Genomic DNA, 24,940 nt, shown 5'->3' on the forward strand with positions numbered 1-24,940 from the left:
GGGAATACCTGTTTCGTCAAGTTCACAGGAGAACACACACTGCGCATCAGAATGAGAAACTTGCGCGTGGCTTCAGCATAGATGGCGGGGGGGGGGGGTGAATAGCGTGCTAGCCACGCGATTGCCCGCATGCATGCAACAGGCACTCCGTATTTGCAGGCTCCCTGCGCGTTGCCTTGGGGTGCCTCGATGCGCCAGCCTGCTCGTGTGGGGATAACGCGCGCACATTGGCTGACACGACAAAAAAGGTTTGAAACAGTGTATTTTAACTGCAAATACTGAGAAGACTAGTTACTAAATGCGCCAGAAAAAAGTTCAAGAGCCGGAAAGTAGCCATGCAGCCAACCTGAAATTTATGTCGCCAGGCGGGATCAAAGAGTAGCCAATTTGGCGCAAAGTAACCACCAACGGCAACCCTGCTCTACTGTGCTAGTGAAAGTGAGCGCAGCGCGTATCAGATGAATCTGTTTCAGAACAGCGATAATTCCTTAGCGCTTTCTGCTCGCTTTGACATACAAGCAAAAACTCGCATCACTTATAAAGAGTGGCCGTCATTTAAAAATGGAAGTGAGTTTACTAACTTCTTACATGTCGACGTATTTGCGCATGAGATTAACGGTACTAAAAGTGAATTTCCCTCCGTAGAGTAATGCCCACTATCGAATAAACTCCCAGGTCGCTGTCCCACTGTCTACAAGAAGATAGCATACAAGCGCCTATGCATAGAAACACTCACGTTGCATAGCCTCGGCGCTAGAGACACGTGCCCTTAGTAATACAATTGTCCGTTGTCAGAGATTATCCTAGGGTAAAACCCGGGCGATTGTAGGGAGGCAGTCAAGTGGTAGTGGGAATTCCTGTGCAAAGCATCCAGATAACGCATAACCACACGTCTACGTTATTGGGTTGTGTGGCCCTCAAACCGACTATAAATATGGAAGCGTCTTACCATAGAGACAAAGGACTCTGCTTCCTGTCTCGCAACTGCGTCCATCTGTCTGACCGCCTCCATCAGCTCACTGAAATGACTCGTGAAGTTCTCGGCGTTGTCGTCGTGCTGGCGGGTGAGTGGCCGCATCGTAAAAAGAGAATTGAAGCCAGTTTTAATGCGCAGAAATTGTGAACTTCAGAATTGATAAAGACAGAAAAATTTTAAATGTGATGCACTCGTCTTCCGGCAGTGAATGGATGTAATATTTTTTTTTTCTACTCGCGTTATTATCGGACGAGTGTTCCACGCATAGTAGGGTAGCAGCGTAGGCTTGTTAGTATTCCCGTACGTATACAGTCCCTTGAAGTCCTGTCTCTTTTTTTTTTTCGCGCTTTCACTCTCTTTGAATCAATGTGCGCAGTTATTAGGATTTTGGAACTAACCTCAGGCGAGGTCGTGCGACGATTTAATGCACTATTGTCGAGGTAATGAAGCCAACGTGTCGTTCTCCAGCACAACATACCCGCTATGTGCAAGTTAAAGAACCCGAGTAGGTCGAAATTATCCAGAGCGCTCAACTACGGCATCTCTCATAGCCTGAGTCGCTTAGGGACGTTAAGCTCCATGAATCAAGCCAACTAGTTTGCCCGCTGCTAAAGCTTTTAACCTGTGTAAAACGCAGTTAGATCCTCAGCGCATGCCGTAGCACACTGGAGTACTGTGCTACCACGTCTAACCTTCAGTCCCATCAATATTCAGTGGCATTGTTTTACAAGGTGCTTTTTATTTTTCTAATACTAAAAGAACGCAAGAAGAGGGGAGGTGATCAGGTGGTTGTGAACTAGGCCAATCTGTTAACCACAACATCCATTTCGTTGCTTATAACTACACAGTCTCCCACGCATGCAGTCGTAAAACCCCTTTTAAGTGTTGCACTTTAGCCGTCCTCTGAACGATGATGAAACATTACGAATACAGTCTTTAATGAGCATAGACTGTGGACATTGTGCCTTAAAGCACCGTAATTTAAACTTAATGCAGCGTTTTTTTTTTGCAGTAACAATCTGGGTGCTATTTTGATTCCTTTTCACCTGTGTCTTTTTGCCTAGGTATGGCAACAAAATTTCATAAAAGTTTCGCATTCAAAAGTGCTATGCTATTGACAGTACACTTAGGGCGTTAGAAAACGCGTTTTTTCAAAGGCTCTAAACAACTTGTTTTGTTGTTTTTTCCTATCATTCTTTTATTTTAGTCATCTCCTTGGTTGCTGCTCAGTGGGTGAGTACAAAGCGATATTCTCCAACTACGTTAAACTTTCAAGTTTTGTAAAATCCATCTATTATGCCAACTACTGCGTTCTTATCCCTTACTTCCCTCTCTTATTTCGATGACGAGCAGCAAGTGAGGCCCATCGTGTCCGCAGCAGGCAACGGCCCTCGCGACTTCGGTGCCAACGTCGACGTTCGTGCTGAGGGTGTGATCCACAAGTTCCCTGGTGGCGGCAAGATTATCGCCAGCGCCGAGGCTTCCAAGAGCTTCGGTCGTGCCGGTGGTCATGGCTGGAATGGGCCTCCACAGGGACAGGTCGGCATCCGCGCCGAGCTGCCCATTGGAAGGAAGTAGACACTCAAGACCGGCGTAGATTTATGGCCAAAACCAATAAATAAGGAGATGCCTATACAATTTGCGTGTCTGTTCTTGCTTTAACAAATACTTTTATGCCCCAGATAATTCACACTAATCAAGTCACTGCACATGAATTCCCTGGCTATGCGGACATCATTTACCAGAAGAGCAAAAGCGATTGTTCGACTAAAGAGACTGTGTAGCACATTTACAACTGCCGGTTGGAAGCTTTGCGGTACATGTTTAGAAAGGAAACTTGAAGACACTGCCGGAACAATTTATTTGGCATTTATGTCTTGCAAGGTGGTCGTAAATACACAAATAACTGACGTCAAGTTATTTCACTAGGTTACATGGCTAGGCACACAGAGCGGCTCGTGGTCGGCCCCATGTCATAGAAAGGCTGCGCAAAATAAAGGTACGCCTTGGCCCTCCAAAAAGCGGACCATCACGCCACTGCTTATGAATGAAATGTGGGTCTACATAGCGGAAAGCATCGCCGGCCGCCACCGAGAATCAGATGGTATACAGAGTGGGTGGTCCGGTCGCAGGTTTGCTTATACGTCAAACAGGGGTAGGACACAGCTGCGCCTCGCGGTCGCGCGTGTGTAAGTTCATTAAATAATTTGATGCGCAGCGTTTTATTCTTCAGGGCCATTTTGGAACGCAGAAGCCTACAAACATGTATACATATTACACATCGATTTACAAGAGAAATTTCTCCACTTCGCTATTCGGAAAAATTCAGAGCCATTCCACTCTGTGGAGGTGGGCGATCAGTGAAGCTAGTGCTGCGGCACGGCGGCGTCGCTGCAAGTTTCGCTGCAAGAAGCATCGCGGCACGAAGCATCGCACCGTCGTTTTAAGCGCCCCGCCCCCTCCACCCATTGTGCTGAATAAAGTCTCTCCGAAACGTCGCGTTGGCCCCGGAGAAACGACCGTCATCGTCATCATCTAATCGGCGAGTCGTCGCTTGTGCTCGGCGTTTTGGCGTCTCGAGCACGTCGTTCTCTGTGCTCTCGGCGTCTCTCCTCGTAAGCTCGATATTCCTCTGGCGTACCACGGCCGCTCAATGAACATGGAAGCGTCGGAGCGAGAATGACCAGAAGAGCGCGTGATTCGCTGAAAGAGTGGAGCTACGCCACAAACACATGGCCAGTTGCATACTCGATTCGCACTCGCCCCGCGCACGCAGATTTTATTTTGTCGGCGCGACTTTTTTCTACACACCCTGTCGAGGCATGCCGTTTTCGTCAGAACCTAGCCTTATTGGTGTCGAGGAGTTACTGAGTCGCCGTCTTTCGGACGCGCCTCTTTTGCGTGCTAGGTATAGGATAACGCTGGCGCGCTCCTCATAGATTTGGTTGTTGGCGCTATACAAAAACACCACGCGGAAGCCCTGCTGGACATTTTCGAAATTAAAGTTTTAACAGCCAAAGTAAGAATCGTGGACGAAAAGAAAGCGTATAATTGTTTACAGGCGCTGTCTGTTCACAGAATACGTATACAGTGAGCGCACATTTCGCGTACATAGCTCGCGGTCGACGCAATGGGGTAGCTCCAAACAAGCTACTTGCATGCAATGCAGGCAATCCCTGAGGGCGAGCTATGTGGCATACACTCTTACAATGGTCTGTCTGTATAAGGGGGAATACGAGAATGAAGCCTCAGTTAAGCAATAGCTAGGCCGCAGCATATATAAGCATTTATAACTGTATACACAAGTAGCCGTTCTCGCATGGACGTTATCAAAGGTTTTCGAAAATAATTACTTTAACAATTTAAGAAAATTGGCGCCTACAGTGACAAAATTGTACGCGCCATCAGTAAGATTTTAGCTTTCTGAATGTCGCTTTAAAACTACTCCTTCTACTGTAAGTAGATCTCGCTTTAAGCAGTAAAGCGCTTCCACTTGAATTATCGCTGCGTGCGACCAGATGCGATTTTCGCGAAAATGATTATCGCGATTTTATACCTTCCTTTCTAAGCCTATTCCCCAGGTGATGAAAATTAATTTGGAACCCCCCCCCCCCTATAGGGCGTGCCCCGTAATCACGTCATCGTTTTTGCACGTAAAACCCCATAAATTATTGTGATTTTCTAAACTTAATCTCAAGCTTTGCGTACAATTTTGTGTATAGTAATATTCACGCTTCCTTACCATATTCTGCGATACTTTCTCGATTCTTCTTAACTTCTAATGGATAAATGATTACTTCAAAAGTGTCAAGTATGATGTGATCACAATGCCACGTGGTTGTGACCGTGAAGAAGGCTGCAGCAAAACTGAGAAAGACAGTACCCTTTATTTGGGCGACCTTGTGCCCGAAGAATGAACGCTCATGATACAAGCCATACACGCTGCGCACTGGTAGCAGCGTGAACAGTTGTCGACCATCGAGTAATCTGCCAAGCACTGAAGTGCATCGGCTTTTATACGTGTGCTATCCAAGATCGCAGTGTTATTGATGGTGGCCGCGTAAGATGTCGAATAAATTAGACTATTTGCATCCTGCGCGCAACCTTAACCGAATGATCTCAAACAATGTCGAAGCTTCTTGAACATTGTAGCGCAGTCTGCGCCGCGCGTTGCTAACAGTCTTTGCGGGTGAAATCCGAATACATCGAAATAAAACGCGCGTGGCGATAAGGTCACGTAGGTGTGATGGTGAGTAGCGCACCAGTCAAACCAGTAAGGACTGAACTCTACCGGGCGAGCTTGTGGCCAGCAAAGCAACTAACATTCGCATTACAAGCAAGTAAGCATTACAAGCAGTACCGATAACAGCTACCACAGTCATCGATAATCTGATGCTCGGTTAAATGAGTCAGCTTTTATACACGCATCATCGTACAATCCAGTGTTATCCCTGGTGTTGGCGTAGCTTTCATAACGTACTCCATTATACCCGTCGTGCATGCAGGCTGAGTAGAACATTCGAAGGCATTCGAGAGGGAGCCCATACATTTAGACGCGGCCAGTGTCGAGGGATAATAAGTTTAAATGTTTAGACAATGAAACACAGTCTCGACAGAAGTGAAAAGCAAGTAGGCGTGTGAATGACTTCATTTGTGCGAACGGGAACGTACTTACGAGCCGTGCAATAATCTATATAAGTGTGGGGAAACGCCGTTCGTTCGAACGGCGTGAGGATGGACTCGCACTTGTAAATCAATATACGCATAAAAGAAATACGTGAACGTATTCTACACTTGAGAATGCCTCTGCAGGCTGATATGCGTCGGGCCAAATTATTCGTGCAGCTTACATGATTGCGCACACAGTCTGTTTGGCGTGTAAATAAAGCTGCGGTCGGGCCATTCATTCTCTCTGCCACCGTGAGTCTCAGTGCCGGCTCGCGAAACTCCTCACTCCACCCATAGTTACTTGATCATCAAGGGCGAGAAGGAGCGCGTTCATGGGCGTGAAGAGGAAGTTTGATTTCATGCGCGCCCTGTACTATAATGTCACAGAGTGGTTGAACCACGAGGCGCGCTTGGCGGCTCTGTGGGCCTAGTCACGTAATATGGAGGAATAATTTGCTGCCAGTTATGCGGCCACTGACGGCCATTTTGGAAGACATAAACACGCGGCTAAGCTGTTACGACGATTTCGTGAACTTTCCTTTATAAACATGTACCATAAAGCTTACAACTCAGAAGTTATAAATGTACATAGCTTACTTAGTCAAAAAATTTTATTTGAGATTTGAGATTTGGTTTATTTCACCGTAATCGATAGGTTCGTAACTAAGATGAAGAACAAGAAGAAGAGGGAAATATACCATTTATGGTCAGGATAGCAGGGTAAAAGCTGCAATATCTGCAGCTTGACTGGCTCCGCTGCCCCGTCACAATGGCAGTAATATGCGGTACAGAAAGAGCTTTAGCTGCGGCAAACATTTGAACTCACAATACAAAAAAAGAAACCGGCAACAAACACTCAAGATGTGGTATTTACACCAGAAAACGAAACATTTAAAGACACGATATTTAGAATTTTTGAGCATTACACGTAAAGTGCCATCTGTTAGTTTGAATTCGTTTAGTACATTGGGTAGGCAATACTGTAGTGGCTGTGATCCATAGTTCGTACGCGCTCGTGGAATGTGCCAGTGAACAGTGTGTCTTGTTGAACGTGCAGATGGATTTAGAGATAAGTTTTATAACGTAAGTATGCAGCCGCTGTTACGGATTAGGTCTGGTATAAATGTTAAAAGGACACTAAAGAGCAAAGCGCTTTTTTTTTCATATTTGTAAAGTACTCTTTCACGATATCAACACCACGCTTGCTGCGATAAGGTGCTTAGTAAGCGAGAAAACGCGCAAAAACAAAATGTGGGTGGCGACGCCACCTTGAACTTTCCGCACCATTCGCCGCGACGTCACATGTTTTGACGGCGCCTACTAGGGACTGCGTAGTTCCTAATTGGCAAAAATGAAGTGCATTGTCCTCTGAGGGGGCCATAGTCTTACCATACCAAATTTGGGGCAATTTGGTTGAGCCAATGGCGCCAAAATACGATAAGTACACTTTGAAATCCATGACGTCACGCTGGGAGATTTCGGCGCGAAATTTAAAAATGAAACTTTGAACTTGATTTTCTGCTCTATTAACAAAACCTATGATGGCGAAATTGACGACATTATAGTTCTCAGAGCACAATTTATTGATCTAAACAGATTCATTGTTTTTCTTTAGTGTCCCTTTAAGAGACACTATTCATAGCAAATTTCAATTTTTAAGATCTTAAATATCGCAAAAGGTTCAGACGTATACGCATTGTATGGAATACCTGACATGGAACGTATCGTGTTTTTTTTTTGCGATAGGATTTATTATGTAATGAATATTTAGTCCCGGTATCCCAAATTAACTGACAGTAGCGAAAGTGGGGAGTAAATAGAGGATTATATATCATAGCTATTTGCTGTTCTTTAATATTCGTTGACATTTTCTTAGAATTCCCGCTACTCTACAAAGTTTATTGCTTGAGTAATTGGTGTGATGTTCTCAAGACGTGTGTTCGTGAGACACAACTCCTAGGGTCTTTGCAAAGAGCGAGAATTCTATTTTGAGATTATTTAGGTATGCTGAATTAAGCATGGGACATGGTGCAGATTTCGCTCGGAAAATAACAGCTTTAGCTTTAGAACAGTTTATTCGTAAAGAGTTTTTTTAAAGTGTATAGTCTGCCGAATACGTCATTTGCCGATTATATGATATTGTCGATATTTGTTCCAAAAACAAAACAAGCTTCTGTCGTCTGCATATATAACATACTCGATTGAAGTGTCTACTCTTGTATTTGCATTTCCTCTTCTTGGAAATGATGCCCGCATAGCCAGAGAATTCATGTGCAGTGACTTGATTAGTGTGAATTATCCGGGGCATAAACGTATTTGTTAAAGCAATAATAGACATGCAAATTGTATAGGCATCTCCTTATTTATTGGTTTGGGCCATAAAACTACGCCTGTCGTGAGTGTCTACTTCCTTCCAATGGGCAGCTCGGCGCGGATGCCGACCTGTCCCTGTGGAGGCCCATTCCAGCCATGACCACCGGCACGACCGAAGCTCTTGGAGGCCTCGGCGCTGGCGACAATCTTGCCGCCACCAGGGAACCTGTGGATCACGCGCTCAGCACGAACGCCGGCGTTGGCACCGAAGTCGCGAGGGCCGTTGCCTGCTGCGGACACGATGGGCATCACTTGCTGCTCGCGATCGAAATCAGAGAGGGAAGTAAGGGTTAAGAACGCAGAAGTTGGTATAATAGATGGATTCTACAAAGTTTAACGTGGTTAGAGAATATTGCTTTACACTCACTCACTGAGCAGCAACCAATGAGAATGCTAGACGGAAAGAAAAATAGAAGAAAACAATCATTCAGTGCCTCTTGTAACTTGCATTGTCTAAGGCTGTGGCAGTCCACTGCCGATATCATGGCATGTTATAGCGCGTAAGTGTGATGAAACTTTCGTAGCCATAATTGGACCATGAAGCACCGCTCAAAAGTAAACCAAATTATCACCTGTAGTCCAGAAGCACACGCTGTTGGGCTAGTCGGTTCATGTTCTTTCAGAAGCCACGGAAGTGGCTATTTCGCGCAAAGAAAACACAAGGAGTACTGCAGTAGTATATATATACTACTGCAGTAAATTTGGAATAAACAGTCGAAAGTTTGCGCTCCCCTTATCCCTCCCCTTGTGTTTTCTTTGCGCGAAATAGCCACTTCCGTGGCTTCTGAAAGAAAAAAATATCACCTGTAGGTTGATAGTATTAAAAAGACCTTGCATTATTAGGTTGTAATAGCTCGAAGTTTGACATATACACATCATTTCTCTATTAAAATGCCATATCGCTACGTTACGAAAATTCGTTATCTTCTTTTTTTATGAGCAATAATGAAGTGAAAGAATCTTCAACAGAGACAAAAAACATGAGACTTCAGCGATTTCTTTGATTCTGAACTCGTGTATTGCGACAGCGGCACCTTCCATTTACCTGATTTGCGGACTGTACGTTTGCTTGGTTTATTAGTTCGTACCGACTATGTGGGATTTACCAAGTTTACGACAGCTTTCTCCAATAACTTCAACGTGAAGATGTGGTATGACGTAGTCGCCGAGTACCGTTCGGTAAATTGAATATGGAAGTTAATGTGTAGCATTGTTCTTCTAACAATAATAATTGGCGCACGGATACGATGTATGGAGCAGGTTCGAAGATTGAAGCGTGTTATATCATCCTTACCATGTACGCCTCCTTTAAGTCAATCATTCAGTCCGGTATCCTTGAGAAAACGCGAGGGCGCTTTCGTTGCCTTTCGGAACTGTTACGCGGAACTCTTACGTCGGCTGAAAGAGTGACTTTTCTCTCCTCCTCCCTATCTTTCCTGCCCCCTTCCCCAGTGCAGGGTAGCCTACCGGGCTCAGCCCTGGTTAACCTACCCGCCTTTCTTTTATTCTTATTCTCTCTTTTAAGTCAATGACGCTGTTTTCACGAGAGTGTAAACGAGGAATTGCATGCAAACCTGCTGCTGTGTGGTGCAGAATTTTCATGCCATGCATACAACGTAAGCCTCGGCAAGTATAGTAATATGCTTCGTTCTGGCCTCCGAAATGCATGTAGAGGGACTAATGATCTCAGAGTCTGTGCGCTGCAGGTCATCTTCCAGTGATTACGCAAAAAGTGCTTAGCGTGATTGGCTACAAAAGCTTCATTGTCTCTCTGGCATGGGCTCAAATCTCAGCGGAGTCGTAGTTAAAACAATTATTTTTCCTCACGCTCTGGCAATGCGCGGCTTCATGGGTGTGACGATATGTTCTGACGACAACAAATGCGGTCGTTGATGTTGATGGCAATATTGGCCGTCTTCAAACCAATGGGACGGTTGGATGGGACGAGCACCAGGCAACTCCAATTTCGAGCACTTAACTGTCGTCGCAGTAAAATAACAGGACCTTTGAGCAACGCAAATTTTGAGCAACACAATAGAATAAACGCTAAGTTTACGGATTAACCCACTTAGAAAACGCCAAATACCTGCTCTTTTTTATTGTGTTTCCTTTCAATGTTGATGAGAAAAAAAAAAAGGTGCTCTGGGTTATGTGGCATTGCACGTTTACGAAACCAACCAAATGCTTAGGACCGTAGACACTCAACTCACGTCTCGTGTGGTAGAGCGTTTCATTCCTTTCTAATGTGAGCGCGACGATTGCACGGAATGTAAACTCCGTACACGTATGCTCCTTTAGAGAACAAAACATTACCCACGGCTGAACAAAACATCGACGTTAATGAGTAGTTCTAGATTAAAAACTGGTACAACACTCTTAATCAGGTCCCGCTTAAAGCGCTAGATATAGCCAGGAAACCGGACATGTTTCGTCTGGTTTCGTGGATATAACCAGCATTTAACCGGGGGTGATTAAAAGTGAACATTCAGCTAAGAGACTAAGATGGGCTAGTTGATTGCTGACTTGACGGAACATGGTTATATCGCCGCGAGCAAGGACGGGACACTCAAAAATGCACAAAGGACGAACGTCGACATTTGTCATATAAAGACACGCATTGACTTCGAAAAGTCAACACGTCGCGTTTTTTCAATTCCTTCCTTTCGCTCGTGCTCATCTATTACCAAATTTCAGCATTAAATAAAACTTATGCTCGTTGTTGTAACAAGAATAAAGCAGTCAGCGCCAGTGCTTGTCTCGTCTCGTCTTTGCGGCCTGTCCTGGTTAGCGCTAAAATTTTCACGTTAAAAGTCACATATAAAAACTCATTAAACGTGTCCCTACAATACTGTAACTCACCCGCCAACACGACGACTATGCATAGAACTTGGCGAGTCATCTCAACGAGCTGATGAAGTCGGTCAAACCAACGAACTCAAATGAAGGAGAAGTAGCAGCCCAGTGTCCCTGGATGGAGCAAAAGCTCCCTTATTTATGGTCGGTTCACAACACACTCACAACAACAAAACAACAGGAAAACACCAATAACGCAGCAGTTGACTGTTTAGATGATCAGAGCACATTGCAGAGGAATTACCGAGACACCTGCAGCGGATTGCCTCGTGACAATTGTCGGGTTTTTACCACAGCGTAAGTATCGACAACGAGTCATTGTGTCGCTTAGCGCACGTGGCTCTTAACAAGAAGGGTCAAAGTGCGTGTTTGAACGCGGTATGTGCTTGTCTGCCGGTTCTTGCCAGCCATGGGAGTGCGATCAAGAAGTTTTTTTGACAGTCATGTTGCTCTATGGTCGATTGCAAAGAGTTTATCTTAAATAGACGACTGCCGCGCGCGGTGGGCGTGTTGGGAAGAAGAAATTTTGTGATATGTCAAACTTGGGCAATATGCCTAAACACACACCTAAGAACGACGCCACCTTATACCTGGCTATACATAAACCATCGGTGTATATCAGGCAGCCAGAAGGGAATACCCCCGACTTATCGTTGCGCTGCGAGAAGCTTTCTTCTCTTTTGTTTTTATGATGCATGTTACACACAGTCTCGCCCAGATAGCACAGTGACCTTTCAGAACTGCCGCTCTCTAACGGGAGCTTGCACTCATAACATGGCAAGTTTCAGTGACACGTGGTCGGTGTGACGTACCCGTGAATTGTTTTTTCTTATCGCTTGTGGTGGACAAGCCAGTTTAATCCGGCTACAGTACGCATTACCACCCGAGTGCCTGTTTTTCCACCGAATGTCGGCTAAGTCAGAACTATCGCGATAACAATACGGCAAACAGACACGCACAGATAATCGACATGCGACAAGCGCCGTTTCTTTCTTTTCTGTATGTGTGTCTGTTTGCGCCTTAGTTGAAGACCACGAATGCAACGTGAAGTCCCGCTCTGCTGTTTTCGGAGGCTGTGCGAATGTTTCAGCGCGTGCGCTTATCTCACATGAGCGAGGGCATCACGCCCGAGAATGCCACTGGGCGCAACAGATTTATTCTGGAGATATGTTCTTCTATTATTATTATTATTATTATTATTATTATTATTATTATTATTATTATTATTATTATTATTATTATTATTATTAATTAAGCACCTCCGGCAGCAGACATCTGGAAGCGACAGAAAATGAAGGCGGGCATGTAGCATTTATTCAGAAAAGCTTGTAAGAATTGCGCTTGTGTTAGCAACTTATTCGTTGCTGAGGCACCGTGTTGTCCTGCCCCGCTGGTCCAGTGGTTATGGTGCTCGACTATTGAGCTCTTATCCAGATCTAAGCTCTTATGCTTGTCTCGTGCATTCAAATGGAGGAATACGAGACTTGTTTTGTAAGCTACGCCATCAGTTCGTGTTAAGGAAAGAAACATTTATTTAAATATCGAGGAAGATCACAGAAAAAGCGCAAACATTTACTCGAGGGCCCACGCATCAGTCGAACTGTTCAAGCGATAATATTCACACGGGCCCTCATGCATTCGCCTAAGACGACTCATAGGAGAAAGCCATGTTCTTCCTTTTCTTCTCAGTCGATTGACGTTGCAAACTTTGGCGATCTGTGACGTCATGATGATGTCATCACGTGATCTTGATTTTAGCATCATTTGTGTTTACGCCGACGGTCAATTTTAGCGTTTAATGAGACATTTAAGGCTTTCGCCTTAACACTGCAAGACTGTAATCTTTGGGCAGACGAAGATTGAAGAAGCGTCGAGGTGATAGTTCGTATACGCTCATTTTAAAGCTTCTTTCGTTGCAGTTCAGCCCTTGTCCAGTACCTTCTCTTCCTTTGCCCCGTGCTTTTTTTGCGCTGTTAAATGGACGAAAATTGTATTATGCCAACCGAACAAGGCCGAATTTCCAGATGCTTTCACTGTGATCACACCATTCGCTAAATTAGGATTTTCTGTTTTATGTGCTTACGCATTAAGTGTACCGCAACATGTTGATTGTGAAGAGGCGTCTAACGGCGAATTTCGAAATTAAACTTTTTTTTTCGTTCGTACGCTAACTCTGCCACTGGCCCGGCCACTTTTGCTAATGATGCCCAAAATAACGCTAGCATGGAGTTTGCTTTTGCCAACAGCCTTAGAACAAGAAGCATTTTGTACGTGTAGAATTATTGGCCTTGATTGCGCGCTTTGTGTAAAAAACTTGCAGGGGCCCTTACGCATTTGCCTAAGATGACTCGAAGGCGACAGCCATCTTGTTTTTCTTCTCAGTCTATGTATGGATTCTCCCCCGCCGTACCCCGAAAGTTTGCCGCACCTTAGCGGGGTTTTGCACTGCCTCCAGGATCGAAGGCATTGCAAGCTTTCTGCGCCTCACCTGGTTTCGCACTGCTTCGGTGATCGGTCCTCCTTTGATCAAGCGACGATGTCACGTAATGACTTCATTATGGAACACCATGATTACGTCACAATATTTAGATGCGAAGCATCTCTTGCTCGGTGTTATGTCCCACGGCCTGCTTGTCCGCACTCACACTACGCATGCGCAACTCTCCTCCTTCCCTCTCTCCAACAGCTGCGCGTTACTCTCTCCACTTCTCTTCCAGCAGCTGCTTGCGCGTCTCCTGCGTTCTCGCTTCTGCTATCACGGCGCATGCGCTATTCTCCTCCTCTAGTCTCTTCTCCTTCAAGCCGGTAGAGCGCTGCGCGCGTCGTCCAGCGCTTGCTTCGGTTGACTCCTCTGAAATGCGGGCTCGACATGCCGAAATTCTCTCCGGCGCAGCGCCGCGATGAGCGCCAGCGCATGTGCGTCCCCTCCCCGTCTCTGTTCTCTCCTACGCCGCTTCCCTCTCGCGCGCCTGTCGACCGCGTTCCCCGCTCACCCTGTGAGAATTAACGGCATAGATGGCATAAAATTAACGACAAGATGGCATAGAAAGACACGGAGCCACACGTTTCCAGAATGCTGTAGGAACCAGCATTTCCAGGTTTATGGATTTGCTTTTCTTCTACCTCAGCTCGACTGTTGTCCGTCAAGACGAGAACCTATATGTGCAGAAAGACGGTGTCTGCATAGGGTCGTGCATCGCCCCGGTTCTAAGCGACCTACTTCTGGCCCGGTATGACAGGCAACTGCAAGAATCCTCCGACGCGACCACATGGGTGAAGATCTTTCGGTATGTCGACGACTTTTTGATTTTTTATTGTGCAAACTCTACGGAGAGCCGCAGCAAGGTCGACAAGAATTTTGAGTGCTTTTGTTCGAACTTTCCCGGACTTACATTCACGAGGGAACTACCCAAGGGGGGAAAATACGCTTCCTAGACCTCAAGATAGCCTTTGGTGCAGAGCACACCTGCTGGGAGTATTCATCCCGTTCAAAAAAGGACCTCCTTCCATTTTTATCGCACCATTCTAAGTTGGTCAAACGGGCTATCGCCATCTCTGCTATGAAAAATGCGCTAGTTAGGTCTTGCCCACATGTAATTGCTTCCAGTTTCACTAATCAAGTGTGCAGGTTGAAGAAGGCAGGCTTCTCTGAACAATTCCTGTCGGGGCTGGCAGAAGCCCTCCTGAAGGAGCACCGTAAGACGATTCGACCTCGTGCTGAAGAGGACAGGGTGGCGGTCATCCCAGGGTCGCGGTCATCCCATACCTGCATGGCGTTTCGCACAAAATCAAGAAGGCAGCTGCACGTGCAAACGTAAGAGTGGTGTTTTCGGCACCGATAAAGCTGGGCTCATTGTGCAGGCAGGTGAATGCCCCTCGCCAAAGTCCTTCCACTTGCAAGAAGCGTCATGCAACACAGTTTGTGCCTTGCAAAACTGAAGTGATCTACGAGGTACAGCGGTGAGCACTGTTAGGGTGAACACGCGAGCGCGTGGCCGACGGCACTATCAGCGCCGCGTAACAGCCCTCGTTGGAAACATTGCACATGCGCAGCATGTGCTTTGCGATACACTCTTTCCACCACGCGCCCTGCGTCATAGATATGCTTGTCGGGGATACGCTTGCGTGCGCGCGGTGTATTTCGTAGAACGCATGATGCGCATGCGCAATGTTTCCACCGATGACCGTTACGCGGCGCAGACAGAGCCCTCGGCCACGCGCTCGCGTGTTCACCCTAAGAGTGCTCACCGCTGTACCTACGTCCTGCGGAGGGCTTTACGTTGGGCAGACGGGCCGCTGCATCAACGACCGTCTGCGAGAACACAATAACAACCTCAAGGCGCGTACTGGAAGCAATTTGGCTATTCACTGTGCCGACTGTGGCTGCAGTCCTAATTTTGATCAGACGCGCATCTTGCGCAGATATCGTGATAGCCGCGCCAGGGAAATCTATGAAGCACTCGCAATTCATTCCATTGGACCATCATGTGTAAGCACACCATCGATCGCACTAACCGACAAGGAAATTAAGTATCTCCGCACGTGATCATAGCACCGTCATCGACTAGTTGGGACGCATGCGTTGACTTTCCCCCCTCTCTCTTTTGTTTGTAAATGACAACTCCGTCAGCTCAATGTGCTCTGCAAGTTCTGGATTCCTTGGAGCCAGTCCTTGCAAGCCTTTTTTAACGCCTACTTCTAGACAACCGCAGAGGAAGCGATGTCAAATATTTCTCGGTTGTGACTGTCTGTGTGTGTGCGGTGAACACTGTGCGCGTATTACTTGTTCCTTCTTTCCTCCTTGCTCTCTCTATTCTTTTTTCTCCCCTTCCCCCTCCCCCGTGTAGGGTAGCAAACCGGGTGCAACCTGGTTAACCTCCCTGCCTTTCCTTCGCTTTTATCTCTCTCTCTCCACTTCCCAAGAAGCGTATATATTTGTACACATACGAAATAAACGTTCATGTTGTTAGCCAGCGCCAAGTCCTGTCAATCTCTCTTGTCTCGTCTTTCTGCGCTGTTCCCTGCTATGAAACGGCCAGGCTAGAGGGAAGACACGACGCGTGTAGTGTTCCTTTTCGCGTTCCACGACGCGAGGTCGGTAGCATGCCCAACGAACGCCAAGGGAATGCGATCGTGCAAGTGCTCCGGCTTCGCATCGCCTCATGGTCCCCTTTAGCGGGAGATGGTGTAGTTTTTTATCTGTGACGTCATGATGACGTGATAAGGTGACGTCATCAGTTGATGATTTTTTGCATCCCTGGTGTTGACGCCACCGACGCCGACGGTCAAATTTCGCGTTTGATGGGGCATTTAAAATTTTCGCCTTAATTTAAGACTTTCGCCTGTGCGCGCGCGCGCGTTTGTGTGTGCGTGCGTGCGTGTGGGGGGGCGGGAGTGTGTGTGTGTGTGTGTGTGTGTGTGTGTGTGCGTGCGTGCGTGCGTGCGTGCGTGTGTGTGTGTGTGTGTGTGTGTGTGTGTGTGTGTGTGTGTTGTGTGTGCGTTTCTAGACGGCGCTTTTTGCGTGACCAGTTCGTGCGTAGTTTCGAAAATCCCAATATATCCCGAATCTAGAGAAAATTTTACGAAGAAAACGCCTTCAAATAAATATAATCTCTTTCTCGCCTGGGTTATAAATTTCAGTGTTCCATTAGAATGACCACGTCCTATTGCAATTACTGAAGCAACGCATGTTGTTGGATGAGTCGGTTCATGGATTTAGGAAAGTTTTAAATTGCGCGAAGAAGACAGGACGAAAACAGGAACACATACGAACACACAAGCGCTTGCGCACGCGTATGTGTTCCTGTTTTCGTCCTGTCTTCTTGGCGCAGCTTAAACTTTGATATTACAATTGGAATGTCCAATTACAACTAAAACATTGTCCAGGAGAGACGGCTTCTAAGAATGGATTATTACTAGGGGTGTGCGAATATTCGAAAGTTTCGAATATTCGTCGAATATTACATTGGAAATATTCGTATTCGATTCGAAAATCGTGTATTCGAAAAGTTTCGAATATTCGATAACTTCGAATATTCGAAAAATTCGAATATGCGATTCGATTATCATGCATACAGTAGCTCGTATTCCACATTTCTGCTGCGTTCGTATAGCTAAAAACGTTGCTGAGAGGAGCGATAAACATCGTAAGTACACGGAGGCACGATATCTGCCTGCGACGAGCGCCCCAATACGTATGATTTATTGCTGGTGCATCTCCGACGTGCAGCGCTGTTGGCGATCATGTAACCGTGCATTTTCAATATTATGCGGCCGTAACGTGCCGCACTACCACTCGTTCACTATGCGGGACCACTTCTGAAGAAAGACAGCGACCCATGTGACTGGTGGCGGACTGTAGGCACCTTCAGATACCCCAGTCTGGCAAAGCTTTGCCCCATGTAACTCCCTATACCAGCCACTTCTGTTCCAAGCGAGCGTGCCTTTTCAGTGGCAGGAGGGGGGGGGGGTGTCTCTGTTACAAGGGAGCGCCTGCTGCCTGATCATGTGGAGCAACTCATATTTCTTCATGATAACATGTAGTCATTACTTTCATTGTGCCGTGACATGTGCTTGTGTTGTGATGTGCATTGTGCTAGCCTGGACATTGTGTTCTGGAGATAGCATTGTATGTTGTGTTGCCAGTCAGGCAGTTAACGTTTTTTTTTTTTCAAATAGCTACATGTTAAATAAAATATTGTTACTGTGGAGGCATTTTTCCTTTGATATTCGATATTCGATTCGATATTCGAAGGTGGATATTCGTATTCGATTCGTATTCGAAAAATTTGATATTCGCACACCCCTAATTATTACGATAGGATTCTGATAACCACTGCTTCCTCCTCTTGCGCTCGTGTTTTTTGTCGTTCTGCCTAGCTGGAGGACGCGGGTTCGATACCCTGCTGCGGCGAACGCATATCGGATGGAGCTTAATGCAAGAAAACGCGTGCACTTAGATTTAGGTGCCCGTTAGAGAACTCCAGGTGGTAAAAATTAATCAAAAATCCCTCACTACGGCGTGGCTTATCCTTGTTTTGGCACGTAAAACCACAGAAGTTGTTGCGCTCGTGTTGTTTTCTGCCTTGCTTAGGGATATCATATTTCCCCATAGTCTCGAGAAAGTGTAAGCGGTTGCATTTTTGTTTGAAGATGTAAATAATTGTCCAGCTTCACGACACTTAATTACTATTACCACGATCCCAGGTAAAAAACTCCAATATTTCTGATAATAAGTCAGCTGCAACAATTAGTGCTTTCGGCACGCTCCCGCTGTACCAAAGGGCTAGCTATTAGATTGGTTTATATTTCTTTCTTTTCTGCCTATGGTGAATATTTGTTGCGCATATTACCGTGAATAATATCAGTAAGAATGCAGATGCCTTAACGTATTCGGTTGAAAAGAGCGTTTACTCATAAGCGTAATGAAAACCGATGTTGTATGCAAGTCTTCGCGGGCTTTCAAATCGTCGACGACGCTGGTTCTTGATGATCAGCACTTAATGGTCTGGAATCGAATCTGTGACCTTGTGCTTTGAAGCAGAATACCACCACATTCACTGAACCACCACAGTGGGTGTAGTGATCAAATTCAGTCCCACTGTCATTCCATAGTGCTAATTCCGTCGTTTCGGAAGAAGAAGAAGCCGTGCAGTGTTTTTTTTATATTTAATTTAAGTGGACAAGAAAAGGAAGTCCTAGACAAAAGTGCACATAGAAAGTTTTAGGGACCCGTTATTCAGAACACAATTCTTGCGGTCGTTCTTGCGCGTTTCAGCGAAGTTTGCGGGGTCTTATATTCAACCGCTGAACACAGAACTTCGCCGTTCGTCGTAACCGCCAAGACGTCCTTTTCAGAATGGTATGTGGGCCCGCACTCCGACCTCTCCCTGCGGCTTTCCTCGGTACGAGTGGCCGTCAAAGCGGCCGAAACTCTGCGAGCCCTGAGCGTAGCCGGTAATACGGCCGCCGTTCTTGGAGCGGTGCAAGTCGTACTCGCCGCGGACGCCAACGTTGGCGTTGAAGTTGCGACCGCTGTTGCCTGACGCAGATCCGAACACGTTGAGACGATGCTGCGAGAACGAGAGGAAAGAGGTCAGTAAACTTATAGAGAACGCAGGCTCCTGACTCGTTCTTGATTTTGCCATGTACGGCAGCGAGAGCGAGGCTTATGAGAGACTGCGATGTATTAGGCTATAGTTGGTATACAAATTAATTTCGATTAATTAAACGAAAAGCTTAAGTAGCAAAAGCTTAAGCCTTAAGTGTTTCGTTGCGCGGCCCTTTGAGAGATACGCGGTAGGCGATTGAACTGGTCCAAAAACCCACGTGACATACGCAGTCACTGATGACGACATGTGACATCATATGATGACATCACTATGTCTGAGAACGTCAACGCAAGTTACTGCGTGTGTCTCACACGCCCGTTATGCCTTGCAAGAAGTCTGGTTCCTAATTGTATATTAATGCTTTACCAAGCAGGAAGCAGGCTTTCACCGTCAAATGCTATAGAGAGTGTAACATGATGCCAAACTTTTTCACCATCACCACAGCATAACCTGTTAATGGTCATTGGTTTAGATAAATCTTTTAACTGCGGATGTGACAAAGGTTTTAGATGGACACGTTTAGAACACTTACTCGAGGAGGATCGGGCTTGAAGTCAAAATTTGGACGTCCTCGCTGTTGAGAACAAAAAAGAAACAGAAAGAAAATGCCTTGTCATTAGGCTACTGATGCACAGCATAACACCTTCCCGCGCTGTGAATGCGTACAAAATGTCGGGACTTTTTATGTCCTTGTACTTATGGCTATCGTGAGTCAAATGAAGTTTAGAAGTACTCCTCTGTTTGATCTCCATGCCACAATGGCTCAGTGGCTATATGAGGCTAAGCTGCTAAGGTCGCGAGTTCGAATCAAGAACTCGGACCACAGTTCGATGGGGTAGGAATGCAGAACACGCTTTTTGTATCGACTTCAGGTGGACTTTAAGGAACTTCAGGGGGCAAAAATTAATTTGCAGCCCTTCAATGCCACGCTCGTAATAGAACACTGTAAGTTTTGGGAAGTTAAATCTGATTTGTGTCGACTTATTCATTTCATGGTAGGCCTGCAAATTGTTATGGACACATAAAAGCATACAGTGTGGTTCATAAAATACAAAGTACAATGTGGCAGGCAGTGTTAAAGGCACACAAAAATGTACTCACCTGCCCCGCAACCATGGCGACAGCTTGAAAAAAACAACAACAAAAGAATGAGTAAAACGACAATTAGGAACTTTCTCCATAAAGCAAGCACAAGAAAAAAGCGAACATGCATAAATTATTTGTGGCAATTATCTCAAGTCAATCCGATAACATGCGAAGAGCATTGAAAAGGAATTTCGTGGTGCACGTTAATTCTTATGCGTAAGCACAAGCAGAACGATGTGTAGTGGCTACAGCCAAGCGTTACAGGTTATTATTCTTTTTTTTTTTAGTATAAACTTAAATATTATTCCTACATTTGATGCACAGGCTACAATGTAGGTTAAACAGAATTGGGAATGCAACGGTATTGTATCCACAACAATCTTATTCACACACATAAATATTTACATATGGGTACAGAAACTTGCGAAATTATAAATGAGCGCGACAAAAGCGAGTACGGAAGCGTTACGCACAAGAAAACAGTCGTTCCCCTCAACCACACCTATCTGAATGCAGTAAAGGTGAGATTATATTCTTCACGGCCCGTTAAAAAGAGGAACAAACGCTACAGAAAGCTCACCTATGAGAAGAACGAGAACACAAAGTGACACACGGCACATGTTTGCAGCACACCCGTTTAACACAGCACTCTCCAAGGCACACGCGTATAGCAGTGGAGGAGCGAATGGCTTGCTGACCAGAGATGCTCCGGCATTTATACTCTGATCCGTCTCGCGGAGCGCCGCCGGAAGGGTTGGGGTATCAGGCTTCGTTACGACTAAACTTTCATTTTCTTTCGATTCTGCGAGGTCGCGTCACCTCTTGTTGGTTCCGTTATTAAAAAAAATCCCACATAGGCGGCCCATCCGGACGGACGCGCAGGAGGGTTGCCTCGCGGCAGGGCAACAGTCCTACCCCGAGCGCGTGCGAAAGCATCGGGCCGATGTCGTCGAGATGGCTTAGGTTTCCTCGACGAGTTCGCGAGAGACGCGCCCGTCGGGAATTCCCCTTCCCGCAACGCAAGCGTTTGTATTTCGCCTTCGTGAGGCATCTGACGAGCGGCTCGGTCATTCAACGCCACGGCCAGTTCCTAGTTTATTAGAAAGACGGAACCAAAAAAAAAAAAAAAAAGACGCTGCAGTGACACCGCTTAATCTTCGAAAGCAACCGCCATGAGACGACGCGGATCCTTCACACCGATGCTAGCTTTCGCTTTTACATTAATTCACTACCGCCTACCGTACGGACAAAAATAAAAGTGTATCATTCGAGAGCTCCATGGAAGCCCGTTCGGTCGAGATGAAACATATTAAAAGAAGAAATACGGACACAGACCAAAATCACTTAAATAAAAAAACAAACAAAAAAAGTGTGTTAACTTTTCGCCTCCCCCACGAGATCCTTGTTCACACAGATTGTGAACAAGGCTCCCGTGGGGCAGCCTAAACGTTAACACATTTGTTTTTTGTTTTTGTTTTTTCTAGTCATTTTGGTCAGCGTCCGAATCCCTTCTTTTAATACAAATAGCATTGTGGCTCCGTAAAGTGGTTTCACTTCTCGAAAAATAACAGTGCTGACAATGCTGAAACCATGTTATTAGTCCTGTCATTTCAGAATATGAGTGCTAGGTGGCAGGTTCTTTGAAGCTATAATAACCTCGTTTTATGAATATATATGTAATGGTTTCTTCATTTTCTCTCTCCATCCTCTTCCTCTTACTGAAAAAACACAAATTTCTCTCATTACCTTCTATTATCTATATCGCTATCTCTTGCTGGTTAAGCATCCGCAGGGATATTAGCAAATTTCCAAGAATATTGGCCTGGAAGCATAACAAACAATATATATATATATATATATATATATATATATATATATATATATATTGTATTTATTTATTTATTTATAGTACTCTCGGGTTATAAATATATTGCAGAGGGGGTGGGCGTATACGAAGCAAAAAAAGCATAAACAATAACAGTAAATGGAAGCATTATACAGAATAATTGCAAAATTCTTGCAAAGTACATTAGCGCGCATCTAGCGAAGTAAATTGCAAACATCAAGTAAAGTAAATTACCTAACAAAAACAGGCGCGTAATGCTACAGCAGGCTTGATAGGACATTTTTAAATGGAATTGGATCAGTTATATCACTTATAAATGCAGGTAAGTGATTCCAATTACCTGCTGTCCTGAGAACAAATGAATGCGAACATGCAGTAGTTGAGAAATGAGGCATGTTAACCTTACGGTGATGATCAAGTCGGTGTGAGCGAAATGAAGCTGGGCTTATACGAACACGGAACGAAGACGGGGTTGTGGTAGTGCATTCTGTGAAAAGGACAAATTCGTGATTGCTTTCAACGGTTTGCTAGGGAAGGGAGATGAAGAGCAGCTTTCATGTTTGTGACACGGGCATTGCGATCGTAGTTAGATGAAATAAAGCGAGCAGAGCAATTTCCCACTGCCTCGGTGTTAATGTAGAGTTATGCGGGTCCCAGACAGACGAGGTTTGTTGGGGTTTTACTTCCCAAAACCATGCTATGAGAGGCGCCGTAGTGGAGCGCTCCGAAAATTTCGACCACCTGGGGTTCTTTAACGTGCACTGACACCGCACAGTACACAGGCCTCTACCATTTTGCGTCCATCGAAATGCGACCGCCGCGGCCGTGATCGAACCCGCGACCTTCGGGTCAGCAGCCGAGCGCCTTAGCCACTGATCTACCGTGGCGGACCCGAACTGGGTTAGTCAAAAAGAAAAAGGTATTCCCTGAAAAAGAAAGCGGGGCCGAGGGGGGTGGGTGGTTGACGTTTCACTAAATGATAGTTGTCAGAAGAAAGCAACACATCTGACAATGGTAGGTTAGAAATTCCTCTCGTGGGTTGTCGTTGTGCATGCACCATATCAGATGGATTCAAGCAGCCGCCTTTGCAACGTTTACACGTGCTGGCTGGTGCGTGGTAATGAAGGTTAACGTCCGTTTAACGACCAATCCATCATGACTCACCATGTGCCATTTTGATTGTTCCTCTCGTTATTTGTCACAGACATGCTACTTGTTGCAGTAGCAGAAGTAGAACTTTGTGCCCTGCTCTGGGTGCACCATAGAGTTTCTTGTATAAAAGTCTATGGGGTGCACAAACGTGAAATGGTCGTGCTCGTTTCCTTTTCAGCGTCCTAACCATTTGCTTTCCAGTTTCTTCTTTCGGGAATGACAGGAATTTTGAGTGACACCATATTCCGTGACGTCGCTGTCTGACTCGTTAAAGCTAACACGCCAAACCAGATGAGGCCCCATTCGTGCACATACGTTCGCCAGTCGAAATGCCTGCTACCCTAATGCTAGCCTATTTGAAATAGCTTATCCTTGTTCATCGTGTCCTTATTTACACGACTTATATTGTCCAGATGGGCAAGAAGTGCGTTGTACCGCGATGCAACTCGCGCTACAAATCGTGCACGGAGTAAGTTTCCCTTTTCGCTGCTCCGAAGGATAGTACCATTCTGCATTTTTTCGTATCATTTGCGAATCTTTCGTATCATTTCTATTTCCCTCACCCCAGTGCAGGGTAGCAAACCAGACGCTAATATCTGGTTAACCTCCCGGCCTTCCTTTTTTCATCTCTCTCTCCCTCTTTCGTATCATTTAGCCACACTATACAACAGCAGCTTTTTCAGGCAAAATTATGTAAAATTCGTAGATCGTGCCAATACTGTGATAATATTCTTGGAGTACCATAACGTAGAGTCACTGTATATGCTACATTTAGGTAGCAGAGTAGCGCATAGGTCCGGCTAGCAACCACAGCTATGCGGTGAAGTCGCACTTCGTTTTTGCAGGCGACATGCCTACCGTGTCGCCGATTAAACCTGTCTGGCGTGTCGAAGACCGGCGATAAACATTGGCTGTCGATGGCTAGTGTTAATTCAGTTCGCTGCAGCGGAGGCGTCAAGAAAGAAAAAAAAAATTGGCCCAAGCGGCAGCTTCTCCGCAATGCATGGTTGCTAGCGGCGTTGGAAGACAGATGCGCAACTCTGCTACCTAATGGTAGCATATACAGTAACTCTACCATAACGTATATATCTTGCAGTCTATTTATTTTGAATATATCAAAGAGCGGCTTCGTAGTCTTCGGTCACAAGCTTCCGCCCACTTTATTGCATTCTTTTTCAATCCTGTATTTTCCGACGTGGGAGCGGCGCGTCACGTGAGAGTGCACGCCCCGAAATACCTAAATAGAGTTATTCTACTCCATTACATTAAAGCATTCATCGTATCGCAAATGTTTACGGAATTTGCAAATAAGCGTTTCGTAGTAAAATATTCTGTAAGGTCACTTGACCTCATATGCGAAATGCCCCTTACGCATGATACCTGCTCTTTATATGATGCTGACCGCAAATACATCAATTAATCTTTCGAGGGCAAAGAAAGGGTGAATTCAACACGCGTCACGTAACTGTAGATTTACTTTTGTAGACAAAATGCGGGCACAATCGCCTAGGCCACGGTGTTGCTGAGGCCGAAGGTGGTCTGTATGAGCTTCACGCCGCATGCCGAACCCTCATGCATAAAACACTACTAAGTCTTTTAGTAGTGGGTATGATTTAACTTATGGGTATGATATTACAATACTACACAATCCTCACAAGGCCTTCCGATATCGACAACACGCTAAAACACCGAATGTTAGAAGCGTCAGGTTTGCGCTGGGTATAGCCAGGCGTGACCAGGCGGCCACCGTCCCGCGCGCGCCTCCTTTCGGCAAGAAAGGGAAAGAGGTCCCCGATTTCTCCTCATTCCAACGCGCCGTCGCTCCACCTAAACTATTCTAACACCGTGCTTGAGGGTAAAGTATCACTTTCCGCA

General features: G+C 45.6%; 2 protein-coding genes across 2 annotated transcripts; one reads left to right on the forward strand and one right to left on the reverse strand.

Annotated features, from left to right (window-relative positions):
* The first annotated feature begins 919 nt into the window (after positions 1-919).
* On the forward strand, positions 920-2,608 carry LOC119385484 (uncharacterized). The gene is made up of 3 exons (XM_037652911.2): positions 920-1,064; positions 2,184-2,209; positions 2,330-2,608. The coding sequence occupies exons 1-3, from the start codon at positions 935-937 to the stop codon at positions 2,552-2,554; spliced, it is 381 nt and encodes a 126-aa protein (XP_037508839.1). The 5' UTR covers positions 920-934; the 3' UTR covers positions 2,555-2,608.
* A 15,913-nt stretch (positions 2,609-18,521) lies between these two features.
* Positions 18,522-20,737, reverse strand: LOC119391625 (uncharacterized). Its single transcript, XM_037659296.2, has 4 exons — positions 20,648-20,737; positions 20,083-20,105; positions 19,514-19,555; positions 18,522-18,942 (listed from the first exon to the last, which is right to left on the reverse strand). Exons 1-4 carry the CDS (start codon positions 20,685-20,687, stop codon positions 18,724-18,726), a joined length of 324 nt encoding a protein of 107 aa, XP_037515224.1. The 5' UTR covers positions 20,688-20,737; the 3' UTR covers positions 18,522-18,723.
* Between the last annotated feature and the right edge of the window lie 4,203 nt (positions 20,738-24,940).

The sequence above is a fragment of the Rhipicephalus sanguineus genome, chromosome 1 (genome assembly GCF_013339695.2).
Source record: "Rhipicephalus sanguineus isolate Rsan-2018 chromosome 1, BIME_Rsan_1.4, whole genome shotgun sequence".
NCBI classification, from domain to species: domain Eukaryota; kingdom Metazoa; phylum Arthropoda; class Arachnida; order Ixodida; family Ixodidae; genus Rhipicephalus; species Rhipicephalus sanguineus.

Bases quoted from the DNA above. Each gene is read 5' to 3' on its own strand.
- LOC119385484 (XM_037652911.2), top strand. From the start codon at position 935: ATGGAAGCGTCTTACCATAGAGACAAAGGACTCTGCTTCCTGTCTCGC. The intron at 1,065-2,183 runs GTGAGTGGCCGC...CTTTTATTTTAG, and splicing joins CGTTGTCGTCGTGCTGGCGG to TCATCTCCTTGGTTGCTGCT. The intron at 2,210-2,329 runs GTGAGTACAAAG...GATGACGAGCAG, and splicing joins CCTTGGTTGCTGCTCAGTGG to CAAGTGAGGCCCATCGTGTC.
- LOC119391625 (XM_037659296.2), bottom strand. From the start codon at position 20,687: ATGTGCCGTGTGTCACTTTGTGTTCTCGTTCTTCTCATAG. The intron at 19,556-20,082 runs GTGAGTACATTT...TGTTCTCAACAG, and splicing joins TCGCCATGGTTGCGGGGCAG to CGAGGACGTCCAAATTTTGA. The intron at 18,943-19,513 runs GTAAGTGTTCTA...TCGTTCTCGCAG, and splicing joins TCAAGCCCGATCCTCCTCGA to CATCGTCTCAACGTGTTCGG.